Source organism: Natator depressus, chromosome 10 (assembly GCF_965152275.1).
Source record: "Natator depressus isolate rNatDep1 chromosome 10, rNatDep2.hap1, whole genome shotgun sequence".
Taxonomy (NCBI): domain Eukaryota; kingdom Metazoa; phylum Chordata; order Testudines; family Cheloniidae; genus Natator; species Natator depressus.
Window position 1 is genome coordinate 27,174,378 of NC_134243.1, and position 27,769 is coordinate 27,202,146.

General features: G+C 39.4%; 1 protein-coding gene across 40 annotated transcripts in view; it reads right to left on the reverse strand.

Annotated features, from left to right (window-relative positions):
- RBFOX1 (RNA binding fox-1 homolog 1) overlaps nucleotides 1-27,769 on the reverse strand; it is a 2,406,891-nt gene that overhangs the window by 198,856 nt on the left and 2,180,266 nt on the right. For 37 of the 40 annotated variants that reach the window (XM_074965499.1, XM_074965501.1, XM_074965500.1 and 34 more), the window contains one exon: nucleotides 8,759-9,001. In XM_074965499.1, coding sequence (XP_074821600.1) covers nucleotides 8,759-9,001 — 243 coding nt within the window. Of the gene's footprint in view, nucleotides 1-8,758; nucleotides 9,002-14,159; nucleotides 14,318-27,769 lie in introns of those variants that run through there. The other 3 variants (XM_074965534.1, XM_074965533.1, XM_074965527.1) reach the window with 2 other exon arrangements.

The following is a 27,769-nucleotide window of genomic DNA, read 5'->3' on the forward strand; positions in this document are numbered from 1 at the left end:
TGAGGAACAGTGGGAGGTGGAATAAACATGGGGAAACAGTTTTACTTTGTGTAATGACCCATCCACTCCCAGTCTCTATTCAAGCCTAAGTTAATTGTATCCAGTTTGCAAATTAATTCCAATTCAGCAGTCTCTCGTTGGAGTCTGTTTTGGAAGTTTTTTTGTTGAAGAATTGCAACTTTTAGGTCTGTAATCGAGTGACCAGAGAGATTGAAGTGTTCTCCAACTGGTTTTTGAATGTTATAATTCTTGACGTCTGATTTGTGTCCAATTATTCTTTTACGTAGAGACTGTCCAGTTTGACCAATGTACATGGCAGAGGGGCATTGCTGGCACACGATGGCATATAACACATTGGTAGATGTGCAGGTGAACGAGCCTCTGATAGTGTGGCTGATGTGATTAGGCCCTATGATGGTGTCCCCTGAATAGCTATGTGGACACTGTTGGCAACAGGCTTTGTTTCAAGGATAAGTTCCTGGGTTAGTGGTTCTGTTGTGTCGGGTGTGGTTGCTGGTGAGTATTTGCTTCAGGTTGGGGGGCAGTTGGAGAACACTTCCATCTCTTTGGTCACTCAATTACGGACCTAAAAGTTGCAATTCTTCAACAAAAAAAACTTCAAAAACAAACTCGAACGAGAGACTGCTGAATTGGAATTAATTTGCAAACTGGATACAATTAACTTAGGCTTGAATAGAGACTGGGAGTGGATGGGTCATTACACAAAGTAAAACTATTTCCCCATGTTTATTCCACCCCCCACCGCTCCTCAGACATTCTTGTCAACTGCTGGAAATGGCCCACCTTGATTATCATTACAAAAGGTTCCCCCCACCCCGCTCTCCCGCTGGTAATAGCTCACCTTAAGTGATCACTCTCGTTACAGTGTGTATGGTAACACCCATTGTTTCATGTTCTCTATGTATATAAATCTGTAGCTCACGAAAGCTTATGGTCAAATAAATTTGTTAGTCTCTAAGGTGCCACAAGTCCTCCTTTTCTTTTTGCGGATCCAGACTAACACGGCTGCTACTCTGAAACCTGTGTGGTAAGTAGTAGTAGCCTGGGCTATCCCTGTGCTCTGAGATGCAGCAGCTTCAGGTGTTACCTGGTGCCTGTTTCCACTCAGCCAAGGCCATTTATAACTCAGGTGCTCAGTGGACTTACAATGGTAGCACCACCTTCTGGGCTCCTCCGCTTGTACAGGAGACTGGGGACAAGTAACAGGGGAATGGGAAGGTGAACGCCTAGCCTCCTTTTATCCAGGGGTAAAACGGTGATTCTGCTTTCCCCCAACCCTGCACCCCTTGGCCAGTGGTTTATGTTTAATTGCAGCTTGAGATTGCTCATAAGAGTCTGCAAACCCAGCTAATTCACCCACTGCAGCCACCTTTTTGTCCCACAAATACTGTTTTACATCATCGCTGCACATATTCAGGAACTGTTCCTGAGTAACCAAATCACACATTCCTTCAAGGCTCGTAATGCGTTTTTTCCGTCACCCACTTGTCTAACAAATCTCTCATTTCATTTACATAGGCCACATTACTTAATCCCCTCTTAAGACTCCTAAATTTTACCTTGTAGGTTTCAGATATAATCTGGAACTGTTTCAAAACCAGTTCCTTAAATTTACCATAGTTTGACGCATCAGCAATAGGCATCTTATTCAATATATCCAGAGCTCTCCCAGTCAATTTTGCAACCAAAGTGATCATTTTTTGATCCTTAGGATTCGCATGGAGAGTGCACAGTCTCTCAAAGGTGATGAAATATTCAGCAATATCACTGGATTCATCATATTGCAAGCATAACCATTCCCGTTTGTGGATTTTTGGGGAAGTGGAGCCAGCTGCTGAAGGGTTTTGTCTCTTCCACTCCATTACAGCCAGTTCATGCTTCTGGGTCGCAATCTGGGCCTCAATTTCTTTGTCTTTTAAATCCAGGGCTTGCTGGTGTGCAGCCCTTTGTCTGGCTGCTTCTGCCTCCATGGTTTCCCTGGCCGCAGCTGCTTCTTTGAACCTCATTTCTGGCTGCCACATTTGAAACTCGCGGTCCTTTGCCTTCTCTTCCGCTTCCAGTCTGGCCAGCTCTAGTTTTGTAACTGCCTCACTGGTAGTCATTTTCCTGCTTTCTTGTGTTTATTTTCCGCACCCAAAACAAACAAACAAACAAACAGAAAATAACAAACCAATAACCACTTTATCTGTTCTCCAGCCACGACCCTTAAAATTCACTTAAAATCACTACCAGTGTCTCAAAGCAATCAGCTGTGCACAGATCCTGTTAGACTATGCCTCTGTGACAGGTTTGGTCACATAGACCCGCTTGGGACTATCACCTGACATGCTGAAATTACCTCTGAGCCTGTTTTCCTTCCAGCCTGGGACTCCAGAACCCTGCCTTGTTGAACCAGACATGCTAGCCTGCTGAAACACAGACTCAGGTCTGGTCCATGCCCCCAAAGCTGCAGACTTTAACCAAAAACTGCTCAGCAGGTCACCTATCTCCAGCACCCAGACACCCAGTTCCCAATGGGATCCAAGCCCCAAATAAATCTGTTTTACTCAGCTCACTTTGGCACAAGGGGGAATCTTTTGTCTTTCTGGGTCCCCACCCCTCCTTCTAAATGAAAAAGCACCATGTTTAAGATGGATTCCAGTATCAGGTGACATGGTCACGTCCTGTGAGATCCCAGGCTCCGTTCTTCCAGGGCTGGCCTGCATGCACCCCCAGGAAGGTTTGCAAGTAAACAGACTATTTACAACCAGTTGTCCTAGTCAATGGGAGCTATCGAGATTCTAAACCACCATCAATTGCCCACACTTTGCATAATAACAGTTGGCCCTCAGAGTTATGCTTTATATTTCTAGCTTCAGATACAAGAATGATACATGCATACAGATAGGATGAACACACTCAGAAGATTATAAGCTTTGTAATGATACTTTACAAGAGACCTTTTGCATAAAGCATATTCCAATTACATTATATTCAGACTCATAAGCACATTTCCATAAAACATCATGGAGTGCAGCGTCACAATGCTTACCTTGCTATGGTATATATTTCTACTGAGACATTCCTGATATTTAGAATGAGAAATATTGCGGAACTCCAGTAAACATAACACATTTAAGCAGTAAATGATTTTACTAGTGTCCACTGTATCACACAGGCAGAATTAGATCCAGATTATGCCCTTAGATGACTCCCACCAAAGTCAATCCAAGCCATGCAAATGGACCCACGAGCACTTTGGCCCAACAAATATGACTCATAGAGTGTGATCCAGCTCTCCAAGAATAGAATTTGTTTGCCCATATAAACAAAACAAAACAAAAAATATGGATTGGGTGGCTAACCCGAGCCTCCACCAGCATTGCAACATCCACACAACTCTTTTTAACATGCGTACATGAGCTGTAGCTGACCTGGCCTGGGAGGCTTGCTCCGAACTGAAATGTAGATATACACTCTGGTAGCTGTCTTCCTCTAATTGAGCTGCAGCCTTGTATCCCAACTGTGGTTAATCAGTCTGTTAGTCACAGCTAGTCAGGTAAATAACCCATTTATTAACCCCTTCCTGGTGGCTACAGCGTAGGGTGTGTACACCCCATCATATGGGAAAATATACTTTTTGGCCCAATCCTGTGACCCATAGTCCCATGAGTATGCCAACTGAAGCCAGTGGGACTATGCTCAGTAAGTCAGGCCCATTTGCATGAATGATCACTGCAAGATTAGGCTCCCTGAAATGAGTTAAACTTCTGAATTACAAAGTGGAAATTCAAGCAAGAAGCCAGGAAGACCTGACTGGCCCCTGCTTAGGAATGTGTCTCTGAAAAATTTGCTAATTTTCTCATGCTCAGGAAATTATTATTTCTTGGCTAACAAGCAATCTGAGATAAGAACCAAGAGGGATTTCCACTGTGCTAAGCCTTACTGGCAACCAGAAAAAAAATACATAAACTCCTCAGAATTAAAAACTATGTTTAAGGAAAACAGCATCCCTGTCTGACATGGCAGGTCTGATCAACTCATCAACAAGGACAATTTCAAGGCTGCCAAAACTAGTTTAGGAGTCTGCTAGAAAGTCAGGAGCAACCAGTGAAGGAAAATCACCAGTGCATTACCATCTGCGTTCTTTGACTGAAACTCTAAGAAGGAAGAGTATAAGGAGGTGGGGCACAATATTTAGGGACTAAAAAATGCAGGAGCAGGGGGAGAGGAGGAAAGGATCCATTAACGTAAAACTCATGGCAAAAAAGACTGTATTTTTATAAAAGAAAAAAAAATAAAAAAGTGTAGTATTTGTCTGAATCTAAACGATACAGGAAATGTTACATATCTCCTAAGGCAGGAGTCACTGATATCCTGCACCTTGTGTAGTCACTTACACCATTCTGGCTTGGTAGCATTTTATACTCACTTTACAACTGGTGTAAATGACTCCACAAGGTGCAGGGCAACATTAAATAAGGCCCCTAGAGTTTATTCATTAATGGACCAAGCCTTTAAACTTACTGTTGCACTAGTGCTTAGAATCACGTATATGGAAATTTCAAATCTGGAGTAAAGTTGATGGGTGAAATCCTGGCCCATTTAAGTCAATGGGAGTGTTGCCATGGGAGTGGGGCCAGGATTTTACCCAATTTTCTGATAAAATGACCCAAAATAAATTTCACTGTCCTACATCAAATACTAACAATATTAACATTATTATACTTGGGGCTGTATAAGACACAAAGTGAAGTCAGCCCCAGCCCCAAAGGTTGAGACTCTGGTAGACAAAAAGAGAGAAGGTTTGATGCACTGAGAGAGCCATCGGGACGACTAATTTAGAGAGAATGTTTTTAAGTTTGGTATGGATCACTTCTTGCAGGGGTGATAGAAGGCATTTCTTTTCAGCAGTTTCAAAAATCCCCACGGAATCTTTCTGATATTTTATTAACATTGTTTTCAGTTGTAATAGTCATTTTTCATTACACTAACATACTTCTTAAATTTACAGTCTGATCCACAGCCTTAAATACACAGTTGTGCATACGGATTAGAATTATTACCATCATTTCAAATACTGGCTTCTCTCCAATCGCTGTTTTACTAAACCTCCCATTTTTATCCAGCTAGGACTCCTTTGTGAATAGCCAGCCTCGTCAATTTTTCAAACAGGTCTCATGTCAGACTGCACATTACACAACTGAACATCTGAGAGCTACCTAAAAATATCTGAAAGCTACCAACCAAAAGCTCCAGTGGACAACCAGATTACCCCTGGAATTTAGAAAGTCCGGAAATTCACTACCCCAATATTTTGCTGGTAGCTAAGGCATCTTTTCCTTCAGACCTGAACATCACTTTGAGTTACAGTGCTGACGTTGTATTAATTTGTAATGTTACATTTTCTGATTAAAAACAACATGTACTGTTAGACACCAATCCACAAAGTGATGCATACAGGTGGATCCTAAAGCCCTCACAAACCCCACTGAAATCACTGGGGTTCTGCCTGGGTGCAACATTCCATCTGCTTGTATCTTTTTGAATGATGTTTATACTGTGTTCACAAATACGATGGAAAGCCATAAAGTGCTAACAATTTATAAGGTAGATCATAACAGTTTATAGAAGCTGATACCCCATAACGAATTTGAACAAAAGATTTGACTGGAAATTTGTGGGAGATTTTTAAGCAATTAAGTAATGTTGAGGCTCAGTTGAATAGTGGAGAGCCTTAAAGAATTCACTTCTTGTAAATCTCTATTTGTACTATATCAAATATAAAATGCCATATGTTGTCAATTGATTACAGTTTTGACTTTGTTTACAAATTGTTTACAAATGATATTATTTTTACAGGTTTCTAAATTAAATCCAAATTACACTAAAAAGATAGTGTAGGCAACAAACCAGCTTGGATATGGGACGGCCTACATTTCCAAATAAATTTTTTCCATCTCTAATTTCTAAGATCCGATGTAAGTGCAACAAGACAATTCACATTAAATAGCATTTGTATTAAGTATTAAATAGGGCCAGATTTGCCACCCTTAAAAAGTAACAATGATTACAATATAATTAAGTTAATCTTTCTCTATGGAGGTATTGTGCCAACAACTTTCACTATTACACGACATTTTACATGGGGATTTCAGAAAAAAAAGAGGTAGCTCTTCAAAAAGATTAAGTCAAAAGCAAGGAAATTAAAATATTTACACTCAATAAAGTGGAACCTGGACATTTGCAGGACTAAGAAAACTAGGAAAAACAGACAGCCGAAGGCATAAAAAGAAATAACATTTCTATTATTGTATCAGAAGGAGGAAACTTGCAAAGGAACAACTGCATCTGCTGGAACACCAGATTCAAGGGAGTAATTGAGGAATATAAGGCCACTGAAGACAAACTAAATGATTTCTTTTCATCACTCTTTTCCACAGAGGATGTTGAGGAAATACCTACTCCAGGTCTGTGCTCTTTCCTACTAAAAACAATGAGATTGTCAGACTGAGGTGATAATAAATGAGGCAGTCAAACACACTTAAAAAGCCACAGGTCACCAGAGGTGAAATCTTGGCCCCACTAATGTCAATAGGAAGTTTTCCAGGGACTTCAGTACAGCCAGGATTTCATCCTAGGACTGAATGGTATAAATCCAGGAATTCCAAAGAAACAAACATGAAGGGACTGAGCTGGGTGTCACTGTGATCAGCCCAACGTGTAGCAGTGATCAAAACAGCAAACAAAATGGTATGCTATTTAATGAATGGGATCGAAATAACAGAAGACATTATACAAGTATATGAACAGCTTAGTGAAGAAGTGAATAGAAAGGTCACATTACAGAGGTATACAAATTAATTAATGGAATAGAGAAAGTAAATAACTTGTTCCGAGTTAATTTTTCCCATAATAGAAGAACAAGCAGACGTTTTGGTAGCTTTGAATTTCATTAATTTAAAACTGTAACAGGAAACATTTATTATACAACCCTAAAACTGGAATTAAGTATCACAATACCTTTGAGTCCAGAGGTTTAGTATGATTCCCAAAAGAACTAGACATTAATGAGAACATCCACAGTTATAATAAACAGGACAAAAACTTTTGTGTTTGGAAAGGATATAGCTTCCAATACTCTGGGCCACAAGGTGGCTTCTTATTGAGGAGATTGGGAAGAAAGTTCTCATATGAGTAGGTTTTCATAATTGTCCATGACACTGTATTTTGTATCTTCCGGAGAAGCATCTAATATTGGTGAATGTCAGAAAGAATACAGCAGTGAACTAGGTAGACCACTAGTCTGCTGTGTTATGGCAAGTCCTCTGTTCCTGTACATAGTATATAGAACGTATTATACACTGTGCATACTCATTCTAAATGGTATTATTTTTCATTCTCACTAATATTTAGGTAATGGTAGAAGTAACATGGTAAGGTGCTTAAATACCCTCAGAACAACCCATTGATTGGTGTCTCTGTGTAATGCTTGGAGGCATACAGGAAGGGCATCAGTGGCACATTTTTAGAGCATCTCTGGATGCTGCTGGATGATACACAGAGAAGCATTTGTTTTAATTTCTGAACGAGACATTTTCTCATCTTCCTACAACCAGGGGAAGTGTAGCAGCATCAGCTATTATGAAAGGATAACATGGTTTGAGGCAGAAATATTTAAAGGAACTGCGCCCTTCACAAAAAAATACGGTGGAAAAAACCCAAGCCTTCTATTTCAGATTCAAGGGACAGCCCTCAAACCAGGACCTTAATAAACCAATCTTTAGATTTCAGCCAATATTTTCAAAAGTGAATAATGATTTTGAGAGTCTCAGTTTTTGGTTGTTTGCCTTGGGAGACACCTTTAAAGTGTCTGATTTTCAGAGGGTGGGAGCTCAGCATCAAATATTGGTCACTCCTTGACTTAGATCCCTTAACACATTTATATATTAGTTTTAAAAAAAGTTGTCAAGAAAGACAGAAATTTGAAAAATGGATTCCCTTTTTCAGTTCTTAATAGTTCCACAAATAGACACCAATTTTTATTTATGTTAACATCTAAGCCTAACATTTATTTGCATACTATTACTTAGAGTAGTCACGATTTGTAATTTGCTGTTTGCACGCACTGGGTGGCTAAGCCACATGGTGTTGTTTCTGTTCCATTATCTGATGATTTCCAAACCCACAAAAAGGTTTCAAGATGGCTGCACAAGCACTTTTGTTGCAGATACTCATAATGAATATTCACATGAAAATACATATTTGCACAAGTATTTGCAACACTATCCCTTTTCCGAACATTCTTGAGAATAAAGTTGTATTCAAATAAACCTTTGTGAAAAGTGAATAAGAAGGGTTCAGAAATATCAGTAAAACAAATTCACTGTTTTCCTTCAAATGAATGTTGTGCCCAGCTCTAAACAGGTTAAATCTTATAAAACCATTTAAATATTTGTTCTTCATGTATAATTTTGCATGTTTGGATATTCAAAAAGGAACAAAATTTTGAAAACAAGTGCCACCAGATACTACTCCACCCGCTGGCTTGACGAGAGGCACCACAAGTGGAAGTATAATACCCTCAAAGTTCAAAGAAAAAAGACTGAACCTATTTTGGACCCTATATTGTTTTGAATAACCATAAATAAAATTAAAGTTTAAAACCAGTAGATGCAACATAAGAAAGAGCTTTATCAATACACATTTTTGTAACTTGAGATATACATCGTCAAAAATATAAGAAACCTGAACTTACTGTGGCTGTGCCGGAGACAGTTTGTGCATTTGTGTCAGCTGCACTCTGTTCAGTGTGTGTCTGAGCAGGAGGGTACATGTTTAACGTGTGCTCTGGAACTGTGGTCTGGCCTGTGTAGTCTGGAGCTGGATGGGGGTGTGGGGCTGTGTATTCTGCCGGGATCCCATTCTGTGGTGGAGCGAACTGAGCTGAGGCATAAGGCTGCGCCATTGTGTCAGGAGGTGCTGTAGCTTCCTGATTACCCTGTAAAGTAAAGAAAAAATAATTTAGAAAATAAAGAGGATATTCTCCAAGATTTCTAAATGGATGTTTGTTTCCCCTGGAGAGTGTATCCCATCTGATTTAATTCCCTCCTCTGCCACTCCCAATTACAATTCTGACTTTAGAGAAGCAAAGTGTAGTTTTCTACCGTGGGCCTTTTTAAAATTTGATTGTTAACACCAGGTAAGACTACATGAACTGAAACCCCTAGTGTATATTCAGTCAAAGGAACAGATAGTTTAGCCAAAACATAATTAATGTAGCCAATATGTTTTTACTAAAACCAGCCGTTAAGAAGGAAAAGTTATAGTAAATAATTCCACTCATTCCAAAAGTTACAAAAAACACTGATGGCATTGAAAGAGGCTTGGTATATTTATCACCTAGTGCATTCTTCCTCATGGTTTTCTAGATTTCTGAAAAGATGCAGCCAAATGAGAGTTTGAAAATAGATGATCCACTGTGCTCAGTTTTAAATATTTGTACTAAAATGCTACTCTCTCAGATGTTCATCACTCATTTAATGTGTAATCTATTAAGTAAAAGTTCATCCTTTCAGTTGTAGAGCACAAATGCAATGGGATGATTAGATTCAAGCTTAGAAACACAAAATAAAAAATATGGGACTAGAAATACATCAGTTTAAAATCCATTTGAGAAAAATATTAAAAATACTTTACACTGTAATGGGTCAGAAAATTTTAAAGGAAGAACTCAAAATGCCTTATCATTTTGCTAGGAATAATTTTACATTTATGTATTAAAAATAAACCTTTACAATTAAAAGACCAAATGGCAGCATCTATATCTTGTATGGACAATTAGATCTAGCTTTAGCTTTGATATAATTCTACTGTGGCAAGCAGATGTCAAAAATGCTAACCTATCACAGGTATTTGACGTAAATACCTGCAACAGTCTCTGGCTAAATGGGTCTGACCATAATGAATACATTATGACACTGAAAAAAAAATCTTCTTACAAAACATGCTTGTGAATTTATTTAAGGTATGCCTAAATCATGATGCTACAGACAGCAGTGTCAGGGGACACCAGTACATCTGCAGTATCACCATAGAAAGGAATTGGGGATGGCTATACATATTCGAAAGCCTTGGCTCAATTTCAGGGGCAGAATCAAAAACGACCCTGAAAACCAAAAAGTGTTACTCTGGGTCCAACTACATGTTTTGTTTAACCCCAAACAATTCCCCCCCACCCCCTTTTTTTTTGTTCCATCTTGGGGTGGTTTTTTTTACTCTTTTGTTTTTGTATTTTAAATTAGCTCAATTTCTAAACCAAACACCATTTCAAAACCAAAAGTTGAAACATTTGCTTTCAAAATTAACTTTCAACTTTTTTTGAAATTGCTTTTACAGTTTTGTTGCCTCAAAATATGTATTTTCTGGCTAATTTACTACTCATCAAAAAAATTTCACCCAGCTCCAAAAAAAAAAAAAAAAGCCCATTGAACCTCAATGAGGCCCAAGGAGAAAAATTATTTCCTGGTACCAAAAAAGTGATTGGTAAGGCCTGCAGCATCCTAAAAAACGTAGCTACTACGCTCTAATTAAGAGGAGGGAAAGAGAACAGCTAACAGGTGCAAGAGGCATTTGAAAGCCCCAGGAGAGTATAAATAAGTGGAGGAGGGGGCACACCAATTGATTAGCTCCAACTCGCCAGGTCCTGCCAAAGAGAAGACAAAGGGACCTGAGGAAGGGAGGGACCAGACCCTGACTTGCCCAGCATGAGCTCTGCCCCATCAGACACTGGTCAAGATCATCCTCATTCCCCACTGAATGTGCAAAAGTAGGGAGGGAAGGGAGGATTATGAAATATTCAGCCACGTTCCACCAAACACGCTCACGCATGTGCACACACATTTTTTGTTTTCATTAATCCTTGCACCTGCTCGCTTCAGCAAAGGCCGTGGCTAATACTGAAATACTGAGGTATAACTGTGGAATTTCACAACTAAGAAGATTTCCAACCAGTTTCAGCTAATTCAAATAAGCATCTAAATATGGGAGTGATCATTTGAACAGAACTCAGAACCTTTGAGGATTCACTAGCCTATATATTTCAACAGCCTTTGGTTACATATTACAGGAGAAAACACATATTTTTCCTAACTAAATGGCAATATGCTGTAGTGAATTAAGCATGAGGGATTAGGAGTCTGAAACTTCTGAATGTGAATCCCAGCTCTTCAACTAATTTAGTGTGTGTTCTTGGGCAAATCATTTATACTTTCTGCCTCACTTTATCATCTTTAAAATGGAAACAACATTTACATTCTATACTGCACTGTGTTGTGAGATTACTTCATGACTGTACAGTGCTTTGAAAGTGTAAAATAATGGTATTGTTAGGATTACAAGTACAAGCCAAAATGAAAAGTTAAGTATTTTTACACTAAAACTTGCAACAATTTAAGTTTAAAAACAGGAAAAATACCTTGTATATTCGATTTAGTAGAGGAATGTATCTACTCATTCCTTCATTCATATATACAAATGAAAACTCATTTTTTAATTTCTTTACCTAATACTCCCTAACTATTATGAAAAATATTAATTGTACATGGCAAAAATGCACACTAAAGAAAGCATGCACACTAAAACTGAGCAATGATTGGCTTCTTTCATGTGTCTTCACAGGTAATAGCCATGAGTATGAACTTTTTTATTTGTTGAAAGTTCTATATTTAAACTGTAAACATCAAATACTTTAGGACAGAGTTTAGTGATAGGAACCAGGGAGCATGGAAGCAGCAGCATAAAAAATTCTTCTACCTACTAAATTACTTTGACTGTATTGCTTTGAAGCACAGTAGCTGGTCATTCCTGGTCCATGAGTTATTCCTTCATGTCGGTGGTTAGACATGGCATTACAGTCAGCAGATATTAAAAAAAGAACAATAATGGCAACAAAGGGACCAACAGCTAATGTTCAGATGCTTTTGATCTACTAAAGGTTTTTATACTACCTTGAGTTCTAAAACAGATGTTGCTGAGACCCTGACTGTTTCTCATTAACACTGACAGCAGTTCCATGAGACCCTAATTAATATCTGTACCATTCACACTTAGTGCTAATTACAGCAAATATTTAATTAAGAGCACTGAGCTTTTATATGATTTCTTACCAGCACCTTCAAACATTTCACTTCAGTACTGCCATAAAATGGCATACATACAATGAAAATTCAGGCACCTTAACACTGTTGAGAGTCTTCTACCTCAGTCATTAGATTTGCTAAACTGAGATTTCGATTCCCTTATTAAAGTGGCACCAGCCAAAAGTAAGGAAATAGTGAAGGGTCAGCATATAAATAACCCCTATATATTCAGGGAGAAGTGGAAATTTGGCATGCCAGGTATCAGCCCAGGTGTTATTCTTTCATTGAACTTATTTTTGTTTTAATTTAAAAAATATAGTTGTCCACTGTAAAATAAAGAAATTATATGTGTGGGTGTGTATGTACATATACACATTCTGTTGTAAGCCAGGAATTTATAATTATGCAGATCATGATAATAATGCTGAGATGTTCTGATTTTAAAAGCAGCGACTGCACATGCCATTACAAGTGCAGGTTTTTTAGTTTTAAAATTTAGTCTAAATAATCTCTACATTTTGGATCCATAATGAGTATATGCATATTCAAAGCACATAATATTACCATAATGCATTAGCATGTCCCATACGATTAAACACATTCTGTAATATTAAGATACGTAACATACAAATTGGTTACCGTTTAAGATGTGAATTCATATTAAGGTTAACACAGTGGAAACTAACAGATCCTTACTTATACTGTTGTGAAATGTGAATGCCAAATCTAGACTACACAAAACTGATCTAAATTTGAATGGGACTTTGTGAATCTCAAGTTATCCTCCAGCCCCACAGCATATTAACAGGGTATTTTAAAATGACATTTTAATGAGAGTATTGAAAACAAAATGAAACTGAAAAATGGAATCTACTAAGTTATTTTTTAAAGGTATGAAATGTTCCTTAAAGTGACAGGAAACTCCATTCTTAATTTAGACCATGATCTTAGGCACTGGAGCAGCCTCAAAACAGTGGGTGACAGTACACAGGCAATGTGGAACTCTAACTAGGCACAAGAGGGTAGACAGAAGTTATAGTTTCAGACTTAACTCTGAATCTCTTTACTTTTCTATAAGTTTAAATGACCCCTTAATGTTCATTTTTTTGTGTGTGGTTGAATAAAGTAGTAGTTGGCAGCTGAAAGAAGAACAAAGGAAGGCAGACAGTCAGGCTCTGCTAAATGTTTTGGCCTGAAATCTAATGAAAACCACATTTCAGCTCCAAAATATGCTTTACGTGGCAGTGTATAAAATCCAGTTTATTGCTTTCTACTTAAATGCTGAGCTATACCAGAACAAAAAAATGCCTTAGTATGATATAGGCAAGTGAAGGCTTTCTAAAATCCCATAGATTATTATACTTAAAACACAAAAGATCTGAATTTTAAAACATTCCTATTGAGTATCTCAAATCTCCACATTCTTTTTCATCACTCTCTTTTCAGCTCTGAAAGGCTTTTATAATTAAAAAATGCATGAAAAATGACAAAACATAATAAAGCAAGCTTGTCATGTTTATACACAAAAGAAGAAGAGCAAAGAAAATATTACTTATTCAGTGTTTCTTTTTAAACACATATTCACAACATAAAACTGTACTTATTCACTAAAAACCTTTAAGGTTTCCCACATTTTAAAGTCTAACTAACGGTTTATTGTTTGTTTTATTCTATTTTAGTTTTATTGTGTTCTGTTTCTTTGGCAAGAGATATTTCACATCCAGAGAAAGCCTCTCATACTATAGTTAAATGAGCCAAACTGCATCATATCCTCAGGGCATGGAAACAAAGAAGAAAAATGCAAAATTACTCTGTAAACCTGCTGGTTATAAGAACGGCTCAGTTAGACATATCAAGCACAGCAGACACACATAATCACTGCTGTAGCTCGCCTGGCAGAATGACTTAAGCAACAAAATATGTGTTAGAAGAGGTTTTCATGCAGTGGTACAGTTGAATAAAAGAAATGCCCTTGCTTGACTAAAATCAGAGTTTCAAGTGAAAATAAAGTGAAAATACCTGCTGTACCATCCTGCTCTCTTTATCCTCCATAAACTTAGCAGCTGCTCTAGTCCCAGGCCATGCAGCATCTGCCCAAAGCAAGCATCAATTATGGATGAGGGCGTGTGAGCTGTGTAATGTGTGTATGAGTGTGGATGATAGGGGTGTTGAAGGAGGGGGAGCTAATGCAAGCCTTACTGACCTCCCACTCAACATCTGACTGCTCCCAAAACCTAATCCAGATGGGACTCTTTCAGTTTGCTAGGCCTCGCCCCATCAATCACAGCAGGCCACTCCTCTGTCTCCGGCTACTAGTTATAGAGTGCACCACTGAGCAGATGATTACACACAGAAGAAGAAAAAACACAGCTTGACTACATTAATAGCTGTTTAAAAAACATTAGAAATGCTACGTTGTAAGTTGTCGCAAGCTGAACATTTTCATTTTTAAAATAAGATGATTGTATTCTAAGTTATGGAAAACCCTAAACCTCCAGTACTTTGGTTTTTTTTGACAACTGCAGTTTACAGTAGAGAGAGAGAGAGAGAGAGAGTGTGAGTCTAATCTTTCCTACAATTTGAAAAGTTAACAGCAATAAAAATTGTGTTTTAAAGTTGCTTAATACCCATAGCAAACTTAGGCAATAAAAAAAAAAAACACTGTCTATTTTACATTAAATTTACTTTACCCTTTCTTTATAATTGAAATTATTTTGCCATCTTTATTTTGTGGTATCCCTCCTGCCCATCAAGGGAAATATTTCAGAAATGCTTCCAGGCTTTACTTTTGTGCGGCAGTTTAAGCAAGCTAATGCTTCACTATTAAAGGAACTTGTCTAGATTCTCGAGAGGTAGTCTCAGAAATGATTAAATTTCTAATTAAAATCACATAATAGAGAAGAAGGCTAAGACAACACAAAGAGCCCCAAAGAACTCAACTTTACTGCCAATCTGTCATGGGCTGTCACCGGATAGAAGAAGTTAGAGGCAGGACTGAAATGCAACAGGTGAGTTTTTATTTACAAATGTCCCAAATCCCCAGAAAAAAAATCTGGATAAACAGTATTAACTGTATTGTTAAACTTACATTCCAACTCAAATACACTAGGTTTCTTTAACAATGCAGGATAATTCTTATAGATTTGCTGCTAGCACTTTCTAGTTAAGGATAATAAAAACAGCTGTTTCAGGCTTTTCCACAGGGAATCAGACATCCAGCCACATTGGACTAATTGACTAACACTGCAAGCTTTCTCTCTTGCCGTTTAATCATCTGACTGGGACACTTGACTTGGACCATTTGACTTCTCAACCAAATTCAGACACAGAAAATTCTGTACCTTCCTCCTGTTCTTGGAAGGTAACTGCAAAGCCAGTTCTGCCTCATATTTCACTTAAAAACAAACTTTTTCCCAAGTAAGGGTGTTCCCAAAAGGAAAGCATGAAAGGGGGAAAAGAACAGTTTTTCTTGGACAGAATCAGAGTGAGAGAGAGAGAGAGAGAGAAGAAAAGAGCAGGGGTTAGCTCAGGGATTTGTATTATTTCCTTGAGTGATGGTAGGATCTCTTTTCTCCAGCAAACAACCTCATGCACAAGAGACAAATATATTCCCAGTGTCCTCTTCATATGCACCATATTGAACCCTGATAAAAGTCTGAATCCCAGCTACCAATATATGTCCAATTAGTAAATGAATTAGTGCCACTGTCCAGGACCATTTTATTAGCACAACCATCTTGTGTGTGTGTATATGGGGTACGGCCATACAGCAATGGTCAACAGCAAACAGGGATTGTTTTTCCAGGACACAGTACCAGAGATTCAGCTGTTCTCTCCCTAGGGTGGCACCTTTATGTTACTGGTGAATTTTCATGTTTTTCTTTTAGATATGCTTTTTTTACTAGATATGCTTTTCAGCTAGTAAAAGGTAAGATATGTACCTCTCTCCAATTTGGCTATGTTAAACTCCATGACCCACCTCAGTGTTAAGGGTGCTTGGGAAATCAGAGTGGAATGGAAATCTGAAGCATTATATAATCTCTGAAAGTATATTTCCTATACCCACCATGATGATGGTATCTCTTCAGTTCTTTCTTTCGCTATGTGATCATCTGTCCATGGACACATGATACAAATAAAGCTCAACAAGTGAATTCTCTTTTCAAGTGATTTAGTAACCCAGCAATAAATTTAAACATATGGGGCCAGATCCTGCAGTGATTCACTGGCACAAAGTGGCTGTGAAGTTGCCCTATATAGGAAGGCCAAAGAGTTATGTAGGAAGGCCAAGGTGTGGGGAAGGAGGGGCCATGTCCACAGAGTGTTGTGCTCTGGTGATTCCTAACTAGCATAACCACTCTTAGGGGCTATGCTAAACTAGCTCCGTTAGGGCAGTCCTGTGACTATTCTAAAGTTGTGCTGGCAGCCAAATCAGTCCCTGGCAGCCCATAAAATCAGGGGAGTACAATGGGTTTATTGGCTACTTTTGCACCCTTTCCATCTCTCAGGTTTTGTATCAGAGCAAGTCCAGACCAGAGTAATGGGTCTGCTGTAATCTGGCTCCAGTCTTGCAACTCAGCTTATGTCTCCTCTTCACTTCTTCTGTTGGAAGGGCAAACCTCAGACTAGTGCTGCCCTACATTTTAGGTTTTAAAAAGTACCAGATGTCTTGAGCCTCAGTCATGGGTTTTTTTTTTAACCCACAAAACTACACTTTCACTTAAACATTATAGGGGTAGTTTCACCTCACTAAACAGATCCTCCCAAACTGTCTTTTTGATATATTTTGATACGTGGATAAAAAGTGGTGTTTTGGTGTTTACAAGTTTGAGATAATTGCTTTAAAGAAGAGAACTAAAAGAAGAGGCTGGACATTTTTTACACAAAAGAAAGCAGAGCCTATCATGTAAAATTTCATATCTGTACCGAGGTAAAGTTAATGTAAATATGGGAAATATACATGCTTAATACTGACCTTATTCTGAATGTAAGTTCATTATACAGATCAGTCCAAACATAAAATAAAACAGATATTAGTAAAACCGCTTTGTCCCCATTCCTGCTTCTTAGCTCTGAAGCAAACTTCAGATTAGCTTATGCCAATCCAGAAATAAAAGGAGGAAAACTTTCCTGATGTTAATCAAAAACTCTCTTCCCCACTCTCCACATTTGCAGAAGGCAAATTAAATAAATAAATAAATAAAGTCTCTCTTTCCTGGAAGATAAATTGGACCAATTAACTAATTAATGGACAGACATTAAGTAATTAATCATCACAACACTCCAAGAAATAGGAGGGTAAGTATTATTATCTATATTTGACAGGAGCAGCACAGATGTAAGGGCATTTGCGGCACTACCTTCAGAGCTGGGTAGCCAGATAGCAGCAGCTGCTGGCCAGGGCATTCATGTTGTTTGCAGCACAGAAGGACTCTTTTTTTAAATCCCGCTCCGATCCCACCCCACAATACCCACTCTATTTTTATGTTGCTCCTGATCTTATGGTAGCGGGCCCTGTGGTGCCCACGGGATCCCAGTTTCTTCGCACACCACAGAGAACCTCTTGCGCCCCTCCCAGTTTGTACACCACTGGGGTAAAGGTAGGCCTCGTTTATATAGTGAGGATCATGTTCCTCGGTCATAGCAGGGAATGAGCATGAAAGGGGCTCTAGACTTACCACAGCTCAGCGTAAAAGGCTTCACCTAGCACTTGATGTGATTCGCATCCGCATGCAGCCTCCACTCACAGATATGCTAGAGCACACTGCACAGGGACCATGCAGTATCCACCCAGACCAAATGTGTGCTCTTGGCTAACATCACATAGCTAAAGCAACCAGTATTTGTGTGTGAAACAAAACAAAGTGGGTTTTAAGTGGGAAGAATTCACCCTCTTTTCCTCAAGGAAAAAAATCATGCAGTTACCACTCATGGTGGTAAAGGACCAATGGTTTGATCTAAGTGCTGCGTAATCTTGCTCAGAAAAGATTGGTCAGTGCCCTTCTCCCCTAACTTGTACAACCGCTGGCACTCAAATTTAATGGTCATGTTAAAACGTGCCAGGTTGTCCGACGGTTTTACGTGTGCGAGAGGAATTTTCAAGATCTGAACTGCATAGTCAAAGAACTGCATAGTCAAAGAACTACAATCTACAGTGTAAATAATTTTAGTAAGCTTTATGTAACAGAAGTTACTTAATTTTTTGTCTTTAACTCCTCTGGGCTTGTTTCTGTGGAGAGTAGAATTCCCACTGAAGTCAATGGATTGAGCAGGGCTCAGGAGTAACCCCTTGAAATCAGGAAAAGATGCAAATGATTCATCTGGGTGATTCATTTCCATAGGCACCATAATTGCCAGATGTGTGGCTTCAACAAAGCAGAGTACCTTCAAAGTTAACTCATAATTTCCCACGGTCTTTCAAAGTACACATTATTTTTCATACCACGTACAATTATTTTGCCCAGCAAGATCTGAATGGCAAGAAAAGGGACGAGGTACTCTATGAAGCCCACTTGCTGCCCTCAAGGAACTTCTCTCAATTCTTTAACATGGATCTGGCAGGCTACTTTAATACACTAAATAGCAATTGCTTTTTTGCTTTTATCTATAATCACAGAGTCAAGAAACTGGCATCCTATACACTGCATATGAGTCCACAGCTGTTCTATAAACTGAGAGCTGTAATGTCAACAGTGACACGTCTTACTCAATCATCTGCCACATTTACTCTCTAGATTTTTATAGGTGTAGAAAGGACACTTCATTGAACATACTTACCCACATACAGAACTAGGATTTACTTTTAACTCTCCTTTAATTTCCATCACATCTGTAAACCAACAGTGAACACCAGTTAACTGCATGTAAACTTTCTAGTTCTCTCTGTACTCTGTTGCACTAAAGTTTCACTCCTCCTGTACATTGCTATACTGAAAATGACACACACATCTTAGAGTTGAATCACAGTAGATATAATACACTTTTGCTCATTTTATTCCTCCACATGAGGTCTAAGGCCCCAGTTCTGCAAAGACTTACATATGTCTTTACACAATGACTACTTAAGGTGAAGCATGTGGACAGGTCTTTGGAGGATGATGGCCTGAGTGTCTGGGATGGCATGTCTAGTTAATTCACCTAACTGTTCAAGGATTGACATTTGCAATATTTACAAAGGGTGCAGGGTAGAAAAAAGAGACTAACTGGATAAATACAAATTAAATCCAGTTAAAATGTATGTATCCGAATTTGACAGACTTGTCATGAAAGTAAAGAAGGAAGTGTTATTTATTCCATAGGCGCCGACTCCATGGGTGCTCCAGGGCTGGAGCACCCCATAGGGAAAAATTAGCAGGTGCTCCATACCCACCAGCAGCCAAGCTCCCCCCTCTTCGCCTCCTTCTCCCCACCCCTGAGTGCACCATGCTCCTCCCTCTCCATCCCAGCACTTCCCGCCGCCCCCCCCCCCCGCCACCTAACGGCTGTTTGGCAGCACTTAGGACTTTCTGGGAGGGAGGGGGAGGAGCAGGGACACAGCGCGCTCACGGGAGGAGGCAGAGAAGAGGCAGGCAGGGATGGGGTCTTGGGTGTAATGGGGGTGGGAAGGGGGCTGGGGTGGGAAAAGGCTGGGTGGGACGAGGACTTTGGGGAAGGGGTGGAATGGGGGTGGGGCGAGGAAAGTGCAGAGGCAGGAAGAGGTGGGGCAGGGGCAGGTGGTCGAGCACCCACCGGGCAAAGGGGAAGTCGACGCCTATGATTTACTCCTTCTCATAACACAAGAACTAAGGGTCACCAAATTAAATTAATAGGCAGCAGGTTTAAAACAAAAAAAATATTTTTTCACAAAATGCACAGTCAACCTGTGGAATGCCTTGCCGGGGGATGTTCGGAAGGCCAAGACCATAACAGGGTTAAAAAAAGAACTGGATAAGTTCATGGAGGATAGGTCCATCAATGGCTATTAGCCAAGATGGACAGTCATAGTATCCCTAGCCTCTGTTTGCCAGAAGCTGGGAATGGGCAACAGGGGATGGATCACTTGATGATTACCTGTTCTGTTCATTCCCTCTGGGGTACCTGGCTTTGGCCACTGTCGGAAGACAGGATACTGGGCTAGATGGACCTTTGGTCTGACCCAGTATGGCCGTTCTAATGTAGGTTATTCACTAACAAATACTTGCAATAAAGTTGAAATAATACAATTTAAATTCTGTTCCAGGTAGACCCTAGCATCTGTTATAATTTTCCCTGAAAACAACTTATTGGATGGCTCAGGAGATTGTGAGGACAATACTAATTTCTTGTTTTTACCGGCAGCTCTGTCAATTCAAAAAGGCTGAGATTAACAGTTAAGCTGTTCCCAATTCACAGTTGTTAACTGTCCGACATTAGATTAAATGAATGTTTTCTTATAGACAAATTTCATTGCATCACAAAATACACCATCATAATGGCCAACTTTGTTAGCAGTATCAACACAGAGGCCAATGGATGAACATAGATACTTACGAGTAGTTTACTCATGCTGTACTTGTTCTGTAGACACGGTATTTTAAACTTTTGCCAATCTGTTACTTTTCACGTACACAAAATTCTTCTAGTTAAAAATACCCAAGGAATAAGGGTGTTGCCAGTTTCACAGATGGGCAACTAAATGATGAGAAGCATGGTAAGTCTTCTGTATGAGAAGAGAGTGAAAAGATTGCACCTGCTTAAATCAGAAATGAGATGAATAAGGGAAGATATGATAGAAAGACACACAACTATGAACAGAAAGTAAATTGGGCACTGCTAGTTAACCTCTCTCATAATACCAAAGGAAGGGGGCATTTGCTTAAATTTAAAAATGATAAAAGGAAATACTATTTTACACAATGCGTAACGAACCTGTAAAACTCACTGACATAAGACAGCACTCAGGCCAAGAGTTTAGTAGATTTTTTTAAAAACATTATACATTTTAAAGGGTTATTTGAACATCTGCAGTTAAAATAGAAAGAATAAATTATAGATGCAGATCATATAAAACCTATGTTTAACGAATGTTAGGGTTACAAAATCAAGCACTTTCAAGTTAGGATATTCAAAAAGTAATGCTGCCCAGGCAACCTTAATTCAGGTCTCTGAGGATTCGTCTCCACAGGGATAAAAGCCCACATCAGCTGACTCAGGCTCATGGGTTTTGGGCTGTGGAGCTAAAAATTTCTGTGTAGACCACTCCATACGGCTAAATGCAGTGCCTTGCATAATGACAGGTTTCAGAGTAACAGCCGTGTTAGTCTGTATTCGCAAAAAGAAAAGGAGTACTTGTGGCACCTTAGAGACTAACAAATTTATTAGAGCATAAGCTTTCATGGGCTATAGCCCACTTCATTGGATGCATAGAATGGAACATATAGTAAGATTGTCTCTAAGGTGCCACAAGTACTCCTTTTCTTTTTGTGTAGACCAGAGGTTCTCAAACTGCGTGGTGCGCCTTCCTCGGGGGGCATGGAATGTATTCTGTGGGGCATGAGAAGCTTTAGGGGGGAAAAAAAGTTACTGCGCACATTCAGAGCAGGGCGGCCAGAGAACAGCAGTTGCTGGCCGGGCACCCAGAGGTGGAGGGTGCGTAAACTACTACAGACACAAAGAAGCGGGGGCATGATCAAATAAGTTTAAGAACCACTGTGTAGATGTTTGGGCTTGGGCTGCAGCCCGAGCTCTGGGACCCTGTGATGGGGTATCTGCCCCACACTGGACTAGAAAGGGTTAACCTCAGACGGGAGTAGTGGAGGTGAGTCCTTCGTGTTGCCCAGGCAGTCTGTGTGAGGCACAGTCAATAGGAGAGAGGCTGCAAGGAGCAGCCAATCAGGGCCCAGCAAGTTCACATAAAAGGAGCTGCAGGGCAAAGCTGAGAGCAATTGCTACTGGGAGCCCAAGGGGTGAGGACTGTGTCTCTGGCAGGCTGAAAGAAAGCAAGCACCACAGACAGGTCAGTTGCTGGCAGGGACCAGGGGAGCAAGAGAGAACTCCTGGCAGTCTGCAGAGACTGGGCAGCTGAGTGCCTTGAGGCACGAAGAGGACGCTGCGGTTCCTGACACTGCGAGAGGGGCTGCAGGCAGGTGCAGAGATGGAGCAACTGTGTGCAAATCGTGCATAGGGAGCATTGGCCTTGAGCTAATCCCCAGAGTGACCAAGAGGAGGCGCCAGTCCGGCAGTGAGTGATGAGCCCCGTGACAGACCCTTCACTCTCATGGAGTCCCAGCATCAGGCTCCAGCCTGAGTTCAAATGTCTACACAGCAGTTTTTCAGCCCAGGAGCCTAAGATCCGCGAGCCAGAGTGAGCTGACCTGGGCCAGCCAGGGGATTTTTATCCCCGCTGTAGACATACCGTGTGTGTCTAGATTATGATAGTCTTTAATTATATGATCCCATACTGTTTTTTCCATATGACAGACAGTCTTCATGGAAAAGCTCGTTATTCTGTATTTCTTTTTATCTTCATCATTCAGTATGTGGCCCAACCGCTTATTTACCACTCCACATCCAGACCTGCACAGGCAACCTTAATTCTGGCACTTGTTACCTTTTGAATGCTTGATGTTGCAACAAAATATTCTTTTAATGTCATTTTGTATGTGTGTGTGTATATATGTATGTATGTGTATATAAACACTCATGCTTTTAAAAAGAAATAAGTTAATGGAGGCTAGAAAAAAATGTCTCATATGGGCAGGTTATTGTATAATTGTCCACTAGGATAGGTTCTTACAAGTAAGGCACCATTCTCCTGTCTTTCCCATTATCAATATTGCCATTTTAAAACAGCGTTTTCTAACACCTTAATCACTTAGAACCAAATCCTGGCCACATTTAAATCAAAGATAAAACTCCCATTGATTTCAATGATCCTGTTAAGTACCACTTTCTAATAACACTAGAGATCTGCTGATGTTGGTAGGGTAAGGTTTATTCAGCTCTCTTGCTTATGTCCAAAGTCAATTTACGACCTGTTATTCTTACCAGTAATTTTGTTTAAATAGCCTTTGTCTGCAATAATACAGCACGTTTTAAAAAATAAATTAAAACAAAGAGCCTTGTGCCCAGATTTGCAAGGGTGTTTAGGCATTGCTCTACTCACCAATGCAAGGTCTAAAGACCAGATTTTGAAGGTTATTTAGGTACCTAAAGAAGTTGAAGATAGACATCTAATGGGATTTTCAAAAGTAGTTAGCCTCACACTGGGAGTTAAGCACTTAAAATCTGGTCCTTAGTGTCTTTTTTGTTGACAGTTCTTAGTATGGACTGATTTAGTTAATGGATATACGGCTTCGTATGTGATGAATTAATAATCCCAGCTATCCCATGAACAATTTCTGTTTTAATAATTATTTAACAAAAAAAGAGAGAGAGAAAAAATCTTGTGGCTCTGCTAACAACATTAGAAGCCAGAGTGCAAAAAGGAAACCTGAATATTTTGATGATTAGCGCATGCGCACACACACAGACACAGAGGCCCTGTTCTGGGGTGAGCCTAACTTTAAGCATGAGTTTCCCCATTAAACTTAATTGAATTTTGTAGGGATTACTTACATACTTACAGCTAGTAATGAAACCAAGGTATTGCTGGATTGTGGCCATGGTACCTGAATGGGTCCAGCTGCAGGATAAAGTCATATATTCTCCTGACCAACACAGGGATTTTATAAGTCATGTTGGCCATTTTAGTTTTGGTGTTACTATTGCAATTAATACAGGACTTTGAAATGTAATTCAGACCAAAAGCAGTTTTGTTTCACTGGAAACTAACAAAAATGTTATTTTAAAAAACCTTTAAAAACCCCTCACCAGAATTCAATTAAAAATAATTGTCAATGGTGCACAAGTATCACCTCCAAAAACCTGATTCCAAACCATTATTTTGGATACAAATGTAAATAAGCACAGTAGCTTCACCAGACTGCCTAACAGACATTAGAGAGATGAGGTGGGGTGAGGAAATATCTTTACTGGATCAACTTCTGTTGGCGAAAGAGACAAGTTTTTGAGGTACACAAAAGCCTTTCTGTCCCAAAGTCGAGTTCTGTATAGTTTGAAAACTTGTCTCTCACCAACAGGAGTTGGTTCAATAAAAAATATTTCCTAACCCACCTCGTCTCTCTAATATCCTGGGACCAACATGGTTACAACACTACAAAAAAAACAAAAAACAGACAGTCTACTTTACAAAAACTCCACCAAATTTACCACACTTCAATGCATTTATCTCAGGACATTCTGCTCCAGGGTAACTCGAGATTAGAAGGGCAGTGAGTGTTGCATGTCAGGAATTAAGGGCAATAGTAAGGCTATAAGGGCCCACTGGCATAGCATCTCTATGTTTCTTGCCTCTCTCTAGCCAGAGTAATCCCTGATTTACTCTCAAAAAGCAACAATGGCAAAAGGTTGTGTTTTTTTCTCAGCCTTCATGACCTATGCTGGATCATTTCGGAGAGTCAGCAGCACAAAGAACCACAAAAACAAAGAATCCCTACACAGTTCACTCATGATGTAGGTGAGAAAGGTTCAGGCTTAAGTGGAACCAGTGGGGCAGATCTACTTGTAATCCCATCTGTTCAGACGTGCAACCCTCTAGACACTAATAAGATAAATGAGCAAACTCTGCTGGTGTGATTTTTCACCATACCACACTTCATTGGGTCCCCTTCAGTCTTAATGAATATGAATAATACTTGGCATAAAATGAAGACATGCCAATCTCTCTGTCCATGTGAGAATGCTATTCAGAGACGTCAATCCTTTAGATTGCAGGTTGCAATTTTATGATGAATTTTTTTAAAGGTTGTATAATTAAAATGGAATTCACTGTGGCTGGTAACCTCCATGAAGATCTACTACTATGTTATTGTTCATAGAGGAGATTGCACACAGCACTCTCATTGTGAATGACCTACTATTTCCTAAGTGAACTGTTTGTGTATTGTGTTGTAATGGAGAGTACATGGTAATTAGCACATTACCTAAGCAATTAAATCTCTTAGTTTTGGCATCACATGCAGATAAAAATCTGTGATCTAATAAATATAAGGGAGAGAACCTTTTAAAAATGAACATAGATTTCACTGGCACCTACACAAGCGTCTTCATTTTCATATCTAAAAATAGCTATAGCTCAACTTCTGTATAGCAGTTGCACTTAAAAAGCTTTTACTAGTCTGTGTAATATTGCTGGTTCTGCTGGTATTAGCCATTTTAAGTACACAGAATAACTCTCACACCAGTAAAGTAATCTTTCAAAATGGACAACACTTTTAAAAATGTGACCCCCCCGCAACATGTTGACCAAGTATACTGGTGCTCTTGTGAATTCAAGGTTGTCATAAATATAAAGGGAAGGGTAACAACCTTCCTGTATACAGTACTATAAAATCCCTCCTGGCCAAAGGCACAAAATCCTTTTACCTGTAAAGGGTTAAGAAGCTCAGGTAACCTGGCTGGCACCTGACCAAAAGGACCAATAAGGGGACAAGATACTTTCAAATCTGGGGGTGGCGGGGAGGTTTTGGTCTGTCTGTTCTGTGTGCTTGCCGGACACAGATCAAAGAAGCAAGCAATCCAACTTCATTAGAATCAGTAAGTACTAGCAAGGGAATGCAGTAGCTTATTTTTGTTTTGGCTTGTGATTTTCTCTGTGCTGAGAGGGAGGTGTATTCCTGGTTTTCTTTTTGTAACTTTAAAGTTTGGCCCAGAGGGAAATCCTCTGTGTTTTTGAATCTGATTGCCCTGTAAGATTATCTTCCATTCTAATTTTACAGAGGTGCTTCTTTTACCTTTTTTCTTTCTAATAAAGTTCTGTTTCTTTTAGAATCTGATTGGGTTTTTTTTAGTTTCCTAAAAAAACCGAAGGTTGGTCTGTGCTCATCTTGTTTATTCTCAAGCCTCCCCAGGATAGGGGGTGTGGGGGCTTGGGGAGATATTAGGGGGAGTAGGAACTCCAAGTGGTCCTTTCCCTGAGGTTGTCTAAATCACTTGGTGGTGGTAGCGTTACCTAATCCGAGGTACAAGGGAGAATTTGTGCCTTGGGGAGTTTTTAACCTAAGCTGGTAGAAATAAGCTTAGGGGGTCTTTCATGCAGATCCCTAGAGTTCAGAGTGGGAAGGGAACCCTGACAAGGGTTTATCCACAATAACTTTACCTATTGATTGCAAGGCACAAAGAGTCAGGATTATGACTTGAATAGAGTTTTGATTAGAACTAGTCTGCAGTTATTCCTATGGAATCCAGCATTATTTTGTAATATCAGTAATTGAATCATTCTAATTTTTCCCCCTGCTGAAATTGCCCTGAAAAAATCCAGAAATCCAGTAATGGCTTGGGCGGGCTTCACTTTTATACTGTGTGTGAACTCAAATCATTCAGTGTCCATCTCTCTTTTTTATTGAATTAATTTTAGTTTTCCAATACTTTTGTTGCCTGTGATTGAACATAGATGACCTGATTTGAGATGACCACATTGTACAGCACTGCTTTCTTGTTTGTACTGGCAAGGGCAGCATTCACTTTTTGGCACTGTGCTGAAATTATGGAACATCATGTCTGATGCTATTTACTTTCTAAGATTAAAATGACTATCAAAATATCATTGGGCACAGGGAACTGAGAGATTGGCTTCCTGCCTCAGCTACACTTTGTTATACTTGTTTATCACTGTGATCATTTGTGTACTTCAGTTAATGTTTATGTTAAGATGATTTTATAGCATTTATGAATAACTATTTGTTTCAACAATGTTTGCTGTTAGCAAAATAAACCACAACGCTAAACTGAAGGGCAGCTTTGCTCACTGCTTTTGCTGAGGCAACAGGCACTCACACTTACCGATCCAATGCTGCTTTTAAATCCAGGTTTTCTACACACTGTCAAAATATCATGCAGGACTCCAAATAGAGAACAATCAATTTAAAGAGTGAATCTCTTGTTATAAGGAAGTGAAGAGAAACTCTTGAATTGCTTCAGTGTAACTGAAAAGACTTTTACTCTACCATACTGCTTGGTGAGGTCCACTGTGTTTATCTCCTACAAATGCTGCTATTATTACAGGTAGCAACATAGTGTGGTAGACAGGGCATAGTAATGGGAGTCAGGGGACCTGGGTCCTTTTTTCACCTCTGCTAGAGATGTGTTTTTGTGACCTTTGGGAAGTCATTTTACCACTCTGTGCCTTAGTTTCCTCATCTGTAAAATAGTGATAATGATACATTTACTGTTCTTTTTAAAAATTGAAAGTGTAAAGAGCTGCATTCAAGGGAATTATTTCTTCCATCACTTCTTCTCTAGAACTACTGCTCTAGGACTTACACACTCTTCATGAAGTCAAAAACTCACAAAACACAATTACTATAGCAAACTTATGTAAAAGAGGGGCTTACATGACACAGGTAACATACACGCTGCTGCTTTGAGATATATGTGAGTTTAAAACAAAATGAATCATGGGACTATGCACAAGAAATTGCACCTATCTTATTTCTAACTTTCATGTTCTTAAAAATGCACCTGTAAAATTACTGCTCAAAACAATTTCATGTGGCATTTAATACATAGCACAGAGGAAGATTTTATTTGGAAGGAAGTATATTCAGAATATT